Here is a 14,969-nt window from a genome sequence, read left to right as displayed (position 1 = left end):
TGGTAATGTATTGTAGTCTATGCCTGATATAATGGTAATGTATTGTATTCTACGCCTGATAGAATGGTAATGTATTGTAGTCTATACCTGATATAATGGTATTGTATTGTATTTTATACCTGATATAATGGTATTGTATTGTATTCTATACCTGATAGAATGGTAATGTATTGTATTCTATACCTGATAGAATGGTAATGTATTGTATTCTATCCCTTGTATTCTTGTTAAGGGAAATATTATCAATAATGACTAATTATGTATACATTTCAATCAGGACTGACTAATCAGAATACTATTATGTTACTGTATAGATGTATGATTTTTTTTTTAACCCTAGTACTGACTATAATGTATGTAAATATAATCAAGAATTAGAACAATGACTGTCTGTTCCTTGGTAGAAATGAATGAATTTATAGCCAGACTGGCTAGAATGCTTTTTGCAGACCTTGGCTCGGAACATAAATTATCTAAGTCTTGAGAACCATACAGACATTGTACTGGAGCGGATATGAGACGGGGTAGTAAGAAAACTAATGACGTCATTTTCAGTTTATAATCTGTGGTAAACTGTATCATGTTCAGTACTCTCGAGAATAAATGCTGCTGATAGATTTTGAGACTTGTCTCTGTCCATTTCATGCAAATAAGAGTCTTACAAATTCTTAGGAATTGACAGAGTGTTTAATTTTAATTGGGTAGTAAAACAAATAGGAATGTAATTCCTGTAACAGGTGATAACTGTTTGTGGAGTAAAGCATGTGTATCTGCTGGTTTGAAATAAACTTTAGTGAATATTCTTTTTTTGAGACTGATTTATGTGATTAAAGAAAACTGTAGTATCCAATACGTGTACTTCACATGGATCTATTATGTATTTAACCTTAATGGATGGGTGGTGACTGTTGAGAATGCTAATGAATTCAGTGAATAGTTGGATATCATGAGGCCAGGCTCCTATAATGTCGTCTAGAAATCTGTAATAGAATGTAGGTTGATGTGGGCACTTGGCCAATGCCTCTCTCTCCCATTCAGCCATGTAAATGTTTACATATGCCGGGGCAAATTTCTTGCCCATAGCTGTTCCCTCCACCTGTAAGTAGTGCTTATCATTGAATATAAAGTCATTGTGTGTGAGGCTGATTTCTAATAATTGTAGTATTTCATTGTCTGGTCTACTGATATCTGGGTGTGCATGGAAAATATTTCTGACCGTCTGTACTCCTGTTGCTGTATTTATGTTAGTGTATAAGCTATCAATGTCTATAGTGAATATATATGTTTGGGAGAGAACAACTATGGGTTTGATCTTCTCAAGAAAGTGATAAGTGTCTGAGGTAGCTGGGGTGTCTAGTGGAGAGGGTTGATATGATGATCAATATATTGGGCTATGTTGTATGATTGGCTATTACAGTCTGATACGATTGGCCTGCCAGGAGGAACTTCATAGGGAATAGTCCAGGTTTATGGTTCTTTATGAATTTTGCAAAGCAGGTAAAACAGTCTAGGTGGTGGAGTGTCTGGTCCAAATAGAAAGTCTGGTTGTTTTTTCGTGATGTGCCGTTTTTCATAAAGTGTTTGTATGATTCTACGTAATTTAGTCTGGGTCTGTGGTTGTAGGCTGTTTCCTATTGGTACATAATACTTGGTGTTGGATAACTGTCTATTTGCCTCGTATGTGTATTGATGTTTATGTACGATCACTGTTTTAGATCCCTTATCTGCCGGTTTCAATATTATGTGAAGGTTGTTTATAAGTTATTTTATGGCTTGTCTTTTGATGCGGGCGATGTTGTCCTCTCTATCTGCCTGGGTGTGATAGTTGTGAAGGGTGTCTTGGTTGGTTCTGATTAATTCTTAAACATGAGGTCTGCTGTGGTTGTTGTCCAGTGTATCAGGTCTGTATCTCCAAGAGAAATGGGCCATGTGTGGTGATCTAACCGTTAATGACTGAGGTTTCGTTTTCGATCTGGTGAAAGGAGGTGTGAGTGGTTAATAATGGGGATGTAAATAATTGCATTTGGGAAAGTGACTCTTGCTTCCTTGTGCAATCTGTTTGATTGATGTTTTGTATGGGTCATTATCCATATCAAATCAAATCCATATCAAATCAAATCAAATCAAATCAAATCAAATTTTATTTGTCACATACACATGGTTAGCAGATGTTAATGCGAGTGTAGCGAAATGCTTGTGCTTCTAGTTCCGACAATGCAGTAATAACAAGTAATCTAACTAACAATTCCAAAACTACTGTCTTGTACACAGTGTAAGGGGATAAAGAATATGTACATAAGGATATATGAATGAGTGATGGTACAGAGCAGCATAGGCAAGATACAGTAGATGGTATCGAGTACAGTATGTACAAATGAGATGAGTATGTAAACAAAGTGGCATAGTTTAAAGTGGCTAGTGATACATGTATTACATAAGGATACAGTCGATGATATAGAGTACAGTATATACGTATGCATATGAGATGAATAATGTAGGGTAAGTAACATTATATAAGGTAGCATTGTTTAAAGTGGCTAGTGATATATTTACATCATTTCCCATCAATTCCCATTATTAAAGTGGCTGGAGTTGAGTCAGTGTCAGTGTGTTGGCAGCAGCCACTCAGTGTTAGTGGTGGCTGTTTAACAGTCTGATGGCCTTGAGATAGAAGCTGTTTTTCAGTCTCTCGGTCCCAGCTTTGATGCACCTGTACTGACCTCGCCTTCTGGATGATAGCGGGGTGAACAGGCAGTGGCTCGGGTGGTTAATGTCCTTGATGATCTTTATGGCCTTCCTGTGACATCGGGTGGTGTAGGTGTCCTGGAGGGCAGGTAGTTTGCCCCCGGTGATGCGTTGTGCAGACCTCACTACCCTCTGGAGAGCCTTACGGTTGAGGGCGGTGCAGTTGCCATACCAGGCGGTGATACAGCCCGCCAGGATGCTCTCGATTGTGCATCTGTAGAAGTTTGTGAGTGCTTTTGGTGACAAGCCGAATTTCTTCAGCCTCCTGAGGTTGAAGAGGCGCTGCTGCGCCTTCTTCACGATGCTGTCTGTGTGAGTGGACCAATTCAGTTTGTCTGTGATGTGTATGCCGAGGAACTTAAAACTTGCTACCCTCTCCACTACTGTTTCATCGATGTGGATAGGGGGGTGTTCCCTCTGCTGTTTCCTGAAGTCCACAATCATCTCCTTAGTTTTGTTGACGTTGAGTGTGAGGTTATTTTCCTTTATTGTTTATGCCCACCGAGAGAGCCACTATGCTGGTGTCTAAATGAACCTCTGTTTTCTCCAGAACCTTTGTGAAATGTTCAAATGTTGCTCCAGGGTAACTGTCCACTTGTATGTTTGGGTTATGAAATGGAGGGATTCTATTAACATTTGAGTCTCCCAAGACTAGAATTGGTTTATTTCCCTTAAAATTCCAATCCGCCACCTTGCCTTTTGGTCTGTCTTTATGGTACGATGGTTTCTGAAGGGTTGCTGGGGTTGGGGTTGATGCTGGGGCTGAGGCTGGGATTGGGGTTGATGCTGGGGCTGAGGCTGGGGTTGGGGTTGATGCTGGGGTTGATGCTGGGGCTGAGGCTGGGGTTGGGGGTTGATGCTTGGGCTGAGGCTGGGGTTGGGGTTGATGCTGGGGCTGAGGCTGGGGTTGGGGTTGATGCTGGGGCTGAGGCTGGGGTTGGGGGTTGATGCTGGGGCTGAGGCTGGGGTTGGGGGTTGATGCTGGGGCTGAGGCTGGGGTTGGGGGTTGATGCTGTGGCTGAGGCTGGGGTTGGGGTTGATGCTGGGGCTGAGGCTGGGGTTGGGGGTTGATGCTGGGGCTGAGGCTGGGGTTGGGGGTTGATGCTGGGGCTGAAGCTGGGGTTGGGGGTTGATGCTGGGGCTGAGGCTGGGGTTGGGGTTGGGGGTTGATGCTGGGGCTGAAGCTGGGGTTGGGGGTTTGTGCTGGGGCTGAGGCTGGGGTTGGGGTTGGAATTCAAACTGGGGTGAGTATGTTGAGGCGCCAGTTATACAGGGGTCTCGGACTGGCAGTGACATGGTGTCTTTTTGGGAGGGCTCAGATTGGTTGTTTTTGGGTTGTTGCCCATTGTTTTGTCCATTAATCGTCATTTTCCCCTGGAACTGCCCAGTCCTAATCTCCCCCCCTGATGTGGCACCTCCTGTTGGTGAGAGCAATAGAGGTGAAATCCTTTCCAAGATTTTAACTGAAACATTGCTGTGTTTAGGAGTTTTAACCAGGGGATAGGGGAGTGTTGCTATAACATTGAGGGTTTCTGGCTGCAGGCCCTATGGTGGAACTCAACTGGGGCCTGGATTAAATTAGAGGTGTTAGTGGTTATCAATTCAAGGTTGGAGCCTATGGTGGGCGATGGGGGACCAATGATACTTTGAATACTGTTCTCCTGGGTGGTCCCTGGGTTGTTTAATCTCTGTGGGTCATGAGGAGAAGTGGAGGTCGGGGTTCTCATAATCTCCTTTCCTTTTACTTTGGAAGAAAGGGAGAGAGTGGGGGCCATGTTGTTCTTAGAATGAGATGGGGAGGGAGTGGGGGCCATGTTGTTCTTAGAATGAGATGGGGAGGGAGTGGGGGTCATGTTGTTCTTAGAATGAGATGGGGAGGGAGTGGGTGCCATGTTGTTCTTAGAATGAGATGGGGAGGGAGTGGGGGGCCATGTTGTTCTTAGAATGAGATGGGGAGAGAGTGGGGGCCATGTTGTTCTTAGAATGAGATGGGGAGGGAGTGGGGGCCATGTTGTTCTTAGAATGAGATGGGGAGGGAGTGGGGGCCATGTTGTTCTTAGAATGAGATGGGGAGGGAGTGGGGGCCATGTTGTTCTTAGAATGAGATGGGGAGGGAGTGGGTGCCATGTTGTTCTTAGAATGAGATGGGGAGGGAGTGGGTGCCATGTTGTTCTTAGAATGAGATGTGGAGTTGTTTGGGCCAATATTGCTGACATCTATCTGTGTCTGCGAAGGTGCAACAGGGGAAGAGGGTGTTGAGGTACGGATCCCTATCTCAGTAGAAGATTGTTTCTGAGGAAGAGGAGGATACTGATTATTTGGCTTCTGGTTTAAAGAGCACTGTGCTGGGGAAGGGCGTGTCCCCAATGGGGATGATCGTTTTTGAGAAGCCTGATGCTTAACTAGAGGAGAGAACTTGGGTAATGGAGGGAAGTCCTCCAACGAGGATGAGAAAGAAACTGGTGCTGAAGTGGTGGGCAGAGAAATCAACTGTTGTGGGGCCTGGATTTGAGCTGAGGCTGTATGCCAGGGGTTCTGTTGTTGTTCCAGTGGACCGGGAGCCAATGTGGTTACTGAGGGGAAGGGGAGCTCTGTAGTGGGGTAAGAAAGGGTAGCCCTAGGGAGTTGTCTGTCGTGAGTTTCTAAGGAATGGTTCAACATTGTTTCCACTGTAGTGATGGTAGTGTGTGTCAGTTTGTGTGTGTATCTCTTATGCGCCCAGCCCACAACTATGTGCAATGCAAGAGTGTTGAATGTATTGGGTGGTTGTGTGAGTGATTTGATAACTGTCTGGTAGTGTATTTGTAATATGTTCATGTTATTGTTCATCCATTGCTGTGTGTTCTGTAGTACTTGGGTTGCAGTGTAATCTGTGGGTGAGGATGCCTTGATCTAATTGGTGAGTCTGCTCACCTGTCTCAGCATGCCACTAGGGAACCTTCGGCCTGAGATGGCTTTATCAATGATTGCTTTATGATGGATGGCCTGTATCAATTTGAAGTACAGTTTTGATGGTTGCCTGGTTGCCTCATCAGGGGGTTGGTTTAGGCGTGGCTGTCTGCTGAGAGGGGGGTGTGGGACTCTATTAGTGGGGGGTTGTAAGACTCTGTTGGTAAGGGGTTGTTGGGCTCTACTACTGCGTTGCTGCGTTACTGTACTCATAAGGGACTGCATGGTTTCCTATACCTGTTAGGGTGGGTGTCGTTCCCTAGTAGGGGCAGGACAGCATGCATTAACCGGACGGGTGTGTGTTTTAATTGCAAGATGTGAATTTCTTGGCAGCAGGAGACGATGTGCTGCTCAGTGGGGGTTCTTACCGCCTTGTTGTTGAGGCTGGGGTTTGAAATAGAGGTAGAGTCTGGGTGTTGAAGATGGAGGCCGTCGATGTTGGAGCCAAACCCTAAACGTATTTTTGTAACTCCTTGAGTAGATGTTGTTCAGTTCGCCTTGTTGAGGCTGGAGTTAGAGAGGTGGAGTCTGGATGCTGAGTCTGGGTCTTTTTATAACTCCTTGAGTAGATGTTGTTCAGTTCGCCTTGTTGAGGCTGGAGTTAGAGAGGTTGAGTCTGGATGCTGAGTCTGGGTCTTTAGAGAGGTGGAGTCTGGAGGCTGAGTCTGGGTCTTTAGAGAGGTGGTCTGGATGCTGAGTCTGGGTCTTTAGAGAGGTTGAGTCTGGATGCTGAGTCTGGGTCTTTAGAGAGGTGGAGTCTGGATGCTGAGTCTGGGTCTTTTTATAACTCCTGGGGTCGATGTTGTTCAGTTCGCCTTGTTAAGGCTGGAGTTAGAGAGGTTGAGTCTGGATTCTGAGTCTGGGTCTTTTTATAAGTCCTGGGGTCGATGTTGTTCAATTCTGTGGACTCAGATGTGCAGATTAAAAAGTTATGGGTTGCAGTTCGGGTACAGACTCTCCAGCTGGAGTGTTTTTCTCCCAGTTCCCTCTAGAAACCTCCACATCTTCAATTAAAACGTAACTTTTATTATCATATAGTTAAAAAAAAACAGGGTTGGGTTAGGGTTGGGGTTGGGTTGGGGTTGGGTTGGGTTGGGTTGGGTTAGGGTTGGGGTTGGGTTAGGGTTGGGGTTGGGTTAGAGTTGGGTTGGGTTGGGGTTGGGTTGGGTTGGGGTGAAGCCAGCATGTTGATGGACATGAGTCTAAGGTTTGAAGACATATAATTCATTCTGTATTGATGTGTTTTAACCAGACTTCTAGTCCTGTAAACAGAGAGAACAACATAAATGGAGTTGTGTTTAACAAGGTTTCATGTATGTTAATCATGTTCATTTGTATCTCTCTCTGTATGGCAGATTCTCAGTAGGTTTCCATGGTCCATTAACCTAACATGAGATATATAGAGATATATTGAACCTGGATCATCATAATGATTCTACATGTTATAGTATGAACCTGGATCATCATAATGATTCTACATTTATAGTATGAACCTGGATCATCATAATGATTCTACATGTTATAATATTCCATGGCCTTTACTGGCCAAAGGTTAAACTGCTGTTATGGTTATGATATACTATGGTGTTGTGTCACTAGACTTTGACCAAATATTATTGCATCCAAAGATCAACTGAACCTAGAACATAGATACAGAGACACTTGTCATCAGGAAGGTTCTCTCTCAGCACAACGGAAAATATCTCAATGACTTGACATGTTCTGGTTGTGAATTCAGGCTACAAGGTAAGAATCTTCCCAGGGATTATTATAAAGTGTGTAGAGACATTAAATGTCTGGTGTTATTTTAGTATAGTGAATGACAGTAAAACACTCAGATCTAACAGTCCATTTCACCTGGGACAGCTACGTGACAGTTCAATCATACTAAATGGCGCTAACTGGGTGTAGTCAAGTCACATTATAACATGTTGTTCATATAGCTAACTGGGTGTAGTCAAGTCACATTAAAACATGTTGTTCATATAGCTAACTGGGTGTAGTCAAGTCACAATATAACATGTTGTTCATATAGCTAACTGGGTGTAGTCAAGTCACATTATAACATGTTGTTCATATAGCTAACTGGGTGTAGTCAAGTCACATTATAACATGTTGTTCATATTGCTAACTGGGTGTAGTCAAGTCACATTATAACATGTTGTTCATATAGCTAACTGGGTGTAGTCAAGTCACATTATAACATGTTGTTCATATAGCTAACTGGGTGTAGTCAAGTCACATTATAACATGTTGTTCATATAGCTAACTGGGTGTAGTCAAGTCACATTATAACATGTTGTTCATATAGCTAACTGGGTGTAGTCAAGTCACATTAAAACATGTTGTTCATATAGCTAACTGGGTGTAGTCAAGTCACATTATAACATGTTGTTCATAGAGCTAACTGGGTGTAGTCAAGTCACATTATAACGTGTTGTTCATATAGCTAACTGGGTGTAGTCAAGTCACATTATAACATGTTGTTCATATAGCTAACTGGGTGTAGTCAAGTCACATTATTAAATGTTGTTCATATAGCTAACTGGGTGTAGTCAAGTCACATTATAACATGTTGTTCATATAGCTAACTGGGTGTAGTCAAGTCACATTATAACATGTTGTTTATATAGCTAACTGGGTGTAGTCAAGTCACATTATAACATGTTGTTCATATAGCTAACTGGGTGTAGTCAAGTCACATTATAACATGTTGTTCATATAGCTAACTGGGTGGAGTCAAGTCATATTATAACATGTTGTTCATATAGCTAACTGGGTGTAGTCAAGTCACATTATAACATGTTGTTCATATAGCTAACTGGGTGTAGTCAAGTCACATTATAACATGTTGTTCATATAGCTAACTGGGTGTAGTCAAGTCACATTATAACATGTTGTTCATATAGCTAACTGGGTGTAGTCAAGTCACATTATAACATGTTGTTCATATAGCTAACTGGGTGTAGTCAAGTCACATTATAACATGTTGTTCATATAGCTAACTGGGTGTAGTCAAGTCACATTATAACATGTTGTTCATATAGCTAACTGGGTGTAGTCAAGTCACATTATAACATGTTGTTCATATAGGTAACTGGGTGTAGTCAAGTCACATTATAACATGTTGTTCATATAGCTAACTGGGTGTAGTCAAGTCACATTATAACATGTTGTTCATATAGCTAACTGGGTGTAGTCAAGTCACATTATAACATGTTGTTCATATAGCTAACTGGGTGTAGTCAAGTCACATTATAACATGTTGTTCATATAGCTAACTGGGTGTAGTCAAGTCACATTATAACATGTTGTTCATATAGCTAACTGGGTGTAGTCAAGTCACATTAAACATGTTGTTCATATAGCTAACTGGGTGTAGTCAAGTCACATTATAACATGTTGTTCATATAGCTAACTGGGTGTAGTCAAGTCACATTAAAACATGTTGTTCATATAGCTAACTGGGTGTAGTCAAGTCACATTATAACATGTTGTTCATATAGCTAACTGGGTGTAGTCAAGTCACATTATAACATGTTGTTCATATAGCTAACTGGGTGTAGTCAAGTCACATTATAACATGTTGTTCATATAGCTAACTGGGTGCAGTCAAGTCACATTATAACATGTTGTTCATATAGCTTACTGGGTGTAGTCAAGTCACATTATAACATGTTGTTCATATATTCGTATATCGCGGTTATTTTACAATTAGTATATTTTTTATGTATAAGTTGTAAGTCGTCTTTCAGAATATCAGAACATTTGTTGTTTTCTAAATTCCAATGAGCTCCTGCTTCCTGTGTAATTTGGTATGAAACCACTGAACAGACTTTTCTTAACATTAATATTATGAACTGAATTCAGTAACAGCATCATAATATCATACCTGTTGAACAAAGCAACACACTAGAATGAGATAAATTATTAAAAGAGAAAGTGAGACATTATTATTAATATTATTATATATTATTATTATTATTATATTATTATTATTATTATTATGGACAAAAGGTGAAAAATATAAATCAGGACTACATATTCATGTGATGCATTAAATCACCTGACTGTTTGGATGTGTCTGTTAGTAAATGTTTTATTTCTAAGAGATAATGAATAAAAGAGAACATATGACCTTCAAGAATTACTGTGTTAACCACAACCAACATGTTGGATCCCTGTTTAGTTGTCACTGTGTTAACCACAACCAACATGTTGGATCTCTGTCTAGTTGTCACTGTGTTAACAACAACCAACATGTTGGATCTCTGTTTAGTTGTCACTGTGTTAATAACCACAACCAACATGTTGGATCTCTGTCTAGTTGTCACTGTGTTAACCACAACCAACATGTTGGATCTCTGTTTAGTTGTCACTGTGTTAACCACAACCAACATGTTGGATCTCTGTTTAGTTGTCACTGTGTTAATAACCACAACCAACATGTTGGATCTCTGTCTAGTTGTCACTGTGTTAACCACAACCAACATGTTGGATCTCTGTTTAGTTGTCACTGTGTTAACCACAACCAACATGTTGGATCTCTGTTTAGTTGTCACTGTGTTAACCACAACCAACATGTTGTATCTCTGTTTAGTTGTCACTGTGTTAACCACAACCAACATGTTGGATCTCTGTTTAGTTGTCACTGTGTTAACCACAACCAACAGGTTGGATCTCTGTTTAGTTGTCACTGTGTTAACCACAACCAACATGTTGGATCTCTGTTTAGTTGACACTGTGTTAACCACAACCAACATGTTGGATCTCTGTTTAGGGGTCAGTGCTCTAAAATGAGTCTCTCTGGGGAGAGAGAGGAGGGGGACCCTGCCTCTAAAATGAGTCTCTCTGGGGAGAGAGAGGACGGGGGCCCTGCCTCGAAAATGAGACTATCTGGGGAACATGACACCAAAGCTAAGAGGTGAGATTACAATGTTGTTTGTTTCTAAAACGTGTTTCCACAATTTTTTCACATTTGTTATTTATCAGACAGTATTGCTCAGGAGAACCTTGTCTGTAAAATATTGTTGTTCTAAGATTTTAATTCATAGTTTTTTGTGTATGAATTTTTGTTTCGCAAAATGCTATATAGCTGTAATGGAATGTTTGTATCCTGTATATTAGACTGTGATATGTGGTTGTGTCACCAGCAAACACGCACACCTCTATAAAATTTTAGCATGACACAATCATTTAGCCTTTTAATTATGATCTAATATGTTGGCAGGCATAACTTTATAGTTTTTATTCTGATCGTTGTTACAAGCTGAATTCTGACAATATATCCGTTATATCAACACACTCTTCACTCCTGTTTAAACCAAAATGGTTCTATCTTCCTAGAATATACAGAACCACTAAAGTTCTATATAGAACCCTTTGTAGGAGGTTAGGAAGTGTCTGAGTATACAGTATATATAGAATAGATATAGAACCCTTTATAGGAGGTTAGGAAGTGTCTGGGTATACAGTATATATAGAATATATATATAGAACCCTTTATAGGAGGTTAGGAAGTGTCTGGGTATACAGTATATATAGAATATATATATAGAACCCTTTGTAGGAGGTTAGGAAGTGTCTGAGTATACAGTATATATAGAATATATATATAGAACCCTTTGTAGGAGGTTAGGAAGTGTCTGAGTATACAGTATATATAGAATATATATAGAACCCTTTATAGGAGGTCAGGTAGTGTCTGAGTATACAGTATATATAGAATAGATATAGAACCCTTTATAGGAGGTTAGCCTGTCTGAGTATACAGTATATATAGAATATATATAGAACCCTTTATAGGAGGTTAGGAAGTGTCTGGGTATACAGTATATATAGAATATATATATAGAACCCTTTGTAGGAGGTTAGGAAGTGTCTGAGTATACAGTATATATAGAATATATATATAGAACCCTTTGTAGGAGGTTAGGAAGTGTCTGAGTATACAGTACATATAGAATAGATATAGAACCCTTTATAGGAGGTTAGCCTGTCTGAGTATACAGTATATATAGAATATATATAGAACCCTTTATAGGAGGTTAGGAAGTGTCTGAGTAAACAGTAAATATAGAATATACAGTGCCTTGGGAAAGTATTCGGGCCCCTTGAACTTTGCGACCTTTTGCCACATTTCAGGCTTCAAACATAAAGATATAAAACTGTATTTTTTTGTGAAGAATCAACAACAAGTGGGACACAATCATGAAGTGGAACGACATTTATTGGATATTTCAAACTTTTTTAACAAATCAAAAACTGAAAAATTGGGCGTGCAAAATTATTCATTCAGAGATTTAAGCCCCTATGAAGATTCTAATGATGAACTTTAAATGCTTTTGGGAAACTGGACCCTGGATAAAAACATCTGCTAAATGAATAAAATGTCAAATATAAGTGTTTTACATACAGAGCTCATATTACTGTATTGAATTATTATATTAAAATATTTAAATATTGATGTTAAAAGTGCATCATTTATACAGATCCTTATTAACCATGTATTTATTTGTTACATTTGACTGTATAATATATTATTACTGTGTAAAACCTAGCAGTACTACTGATTTCACTGAGAATGAGACAGATATATATTAATACTGTGTAAAACCTAGCAGTACTACTGATTTCACTGAGAATGAGACAGATATATATTATTAATGTGTAAAACCTAGCAGTACTACTGATTTCTCTGAGAATGAGACAGATATATATTATTAATGTGTAAAACCTAGCAGTACTACTGATTTCACTGAGAGTGAGGCAGATATATATTATTACTGTGTAAAACCTAGCAGTACTACTGATTTCACTGAGAATGAGACAGATATATATTATTACTGTATAAAACCTAGCAGTACTACTGATTTCACTGAGAGTGAGGTAGATATATATTATTACTGTGTAAAACCTAGCAGTACTACTGATTTCTCTGAGAGTGAGGCAGATATATATTATTACTGTGTAAAACCTATCAGTACTACTGATTTCTCTGAGAGTGAGGCAGATATATATTATTACTGTGTAAAACCTAGCAGTACTACTGATTTCTCTGAGAGTGAGGCAGATATATATTATTACTGTGTAAAACCTAGCAGTACTACTGATTTCACTGAGAGTGAGGCAGATATATATTATTACTGTGTAAAACCTAGCAGTTCTACTGATTTCACTGAGAGTGAGGCAGATATATATTATTACTGTGTAAAACCTAGCAGTACTACTGATTTCACTGAGAGTGAGGCAGATATATATTATTACTGTGTAAAACCTAGCAGTTCTACTGATTTCACTGAGAGTGAGGCAGATATATATTATTACTGTGTAAAACCTAGCAGTTCTACTGATTTCACTGAGAGTGAGGCAGATATATATTATTACTGTGTAAAACCTAGCAGTACTACTGATTTCTCTGAGAGTGAGGCAGATATATATTATTACTGTATAAAACCTAGCAGTACTACTGATTTCTCTGAGAGTGAGGCAGATATATATTATTACTGTGTAAAACCTAGCAGTTCTACTGATTTCACTGAGAGTGAGGCAGATATATATTATTACTGTGTAAAACCTAGCAGTACTACTGATTTCTCTGAGAGTGAGACAGATATATATTATTACTGTGTAAAACCTAGCAGTACTACTGATTTCTCTGAGAGTGAGGTAGATATATATTATTACTGTGTAAAACCTAGCAGTACTACTGATTTCTCTGAGAGTGAGGCAGATATATATTATTACTGTGTAAAACCTAGCAGTTCTACTGATTTCTCTGAGAGTGAGGCAGATATATATTATTACTGTGTAAAACCTAGCAGTTCTACTGATTTCACTGAGAGTGAGGCAGATATATATTATTACTGTGTAAAACCTAGCAGTACTACTGATTTCTCTGAGAGTGAGACAGATATATATTATTACTGTATAAAACCTAGCAGTACTACTGATTTCTCTGAGAGTGAGGCAGATATATATTATTACTGTGTAAAACCTAGCAGTACTACTGATTTCTCTGAGAGTGAGGCAGATATATATTATTACTGTGTAAAACCTAGCAGTTCTACTGATTTCACTGAGAGTGAGTCAGATATATATTATTACTGTGTAAAACCTAGCAGTTCTACTGATTTCTCTGAGAGTGAGGCAGATATATATTATTACTGTGTAAAACCTAGCAGTACTACTGATTTCTCTGAGAGTGAGGCAGATATATATTATTACTGTGTAAAACCTAGCAGTTCTACTGATTTCACTGAGAGTGAGGCAGATATATATTATTACTGTGTAAAACCTAGCAGTACTACTGATTTCTCTGAGAGTGAGGCAGATATATATTATTACTGTGTAAAACCTAGCAGTACTACTGATTTCTCTGAGAGTGAGACAGATATATATTATTACTGTGTAAAACCTAGCAGTACTACTGATTCACTGAGAGTGAGGCAGATATATATTATTACTGTATAAAACCTAGCAGTTCTACTGATTTCACTGAGAGTGAGGCAGATATATATTATTACTGTATAAAACCTAGCAGTACTACTGATTTCTCTGAGAGTGAGGCAGATATATATTATTACTGTATAAAACCTAGCAGTACTACTGATTTCTCTGAGAGTGAGGCAGATATATATTATTACTGTATAAAACCTAGCAGTACTACTGATTTCACTGAGAGTGAGGCAGATATATATTATTACTGTATAAAACCTAGCAGTTCTACTGATTTCTCTGAGAGTGAGGCAGATATATATTATTACTGTGTAAAACCTAGCAGTACTACTGATTTCTCTGAGAGTGAGGCAGATATATATTATTACTGTGTAAAACCTAGCGGTACTACTGATTTCACTGAGAGTGAGGCAGATATATATTATTACTGTGTAAAACCTAGCAGTACTACTGATTTCACTGAGAGTGAGGCAGATATATATTATTACTGTGTAAAACCTAGCAGTACTACTGATTTCACTGAGAGTGAGGCAGATATATATTATTACTGTGTAAAACCTAGCAGTACTACTGATTTCACTGAGAGTGAGGCAGATATATATTATTACTGTGTAAAACCTAGCAGTACTACTGATTTCTCTGAGAGTGAGGCAGATATATATTATTACTGTGTAAAACCTAGCAGTACTACTGATTTCTCTGAGAGTGGGGCAGATATATATTATTACTGTGTAAAACCTAGCAGTACTACTGATTTCACTGAGAGTGGGGCAGATATATATTATTACTGTGTAAAACCTAGCAGTACTACTGATTTC

At 39.2% G+C, this 14,969-nt stretch overlaps 3 protein-coding genes across 5 annotated transcripts in view; 2 read left to right on the top strand and 1 right to left on the bottom strand.

Annotated features, from left to right (window-relative positions):
• The window catches only part of LOC110539186 (NLR family CARD domain-containing protein 3-like), an 808,883-nt gene that overhangs the window by 619,803 nt on the left and 174,111 nt on the right, over window positions 1-14,969 (bottom strand). The window lies entirely within an intron of this gene.
• LOC110516333 (NLR family CARD domain-containing protein 3-like) overlaps window positions 1-14,969 on the top strand; it is a 191,360-nt gene that overhangs the window by 94,983 nt on the left and 81,408 nt on the right. The window lies entirely within an intron of this gene.
• Window positions 7,313-14,969, top strand: part of LOC110512533 (NLR family CARD domain-containing protein 3-like) — a 31,414-nt gene continuing 23,757 nt past the window's right edge. The window contains exons 1-2 of the mRNA XM_036939589.1: window positions 7,313-7,440; window positions 10,475-10,618. Coding sequence (XP_036795484.1) covers window positions 10,491-10,618 — 128 coding nt within the window. The 5' untranslated portion in view covers window positions 7,313-7,440; window positions 10,475-10,490. The remainder of the gene's footprint in view (window positions 7,441-10,474; window positions 10,619-14,969) is intronic.

This window comes from Oncorhynchus mykiss, chromosome 12 (assembly GCF_013265735.2).
Source record: "Oncorhynchus mykiss isolate Arlee chromosome 12, USDA_OmykA_1.1, whole genome shotgun sequence".
NCBI classification, from domain to species: Eukaryota; Metazoa; Chordata; class Actinopteri; order Salmoniformes; family Salmonidae; genus Oncorhynchus; species Oncorhynchus mykiss.
Note: the sequence above shows the minus strand (reverse complement) of the source record. Positions and strands in the feature narration are given on the sequence as shown.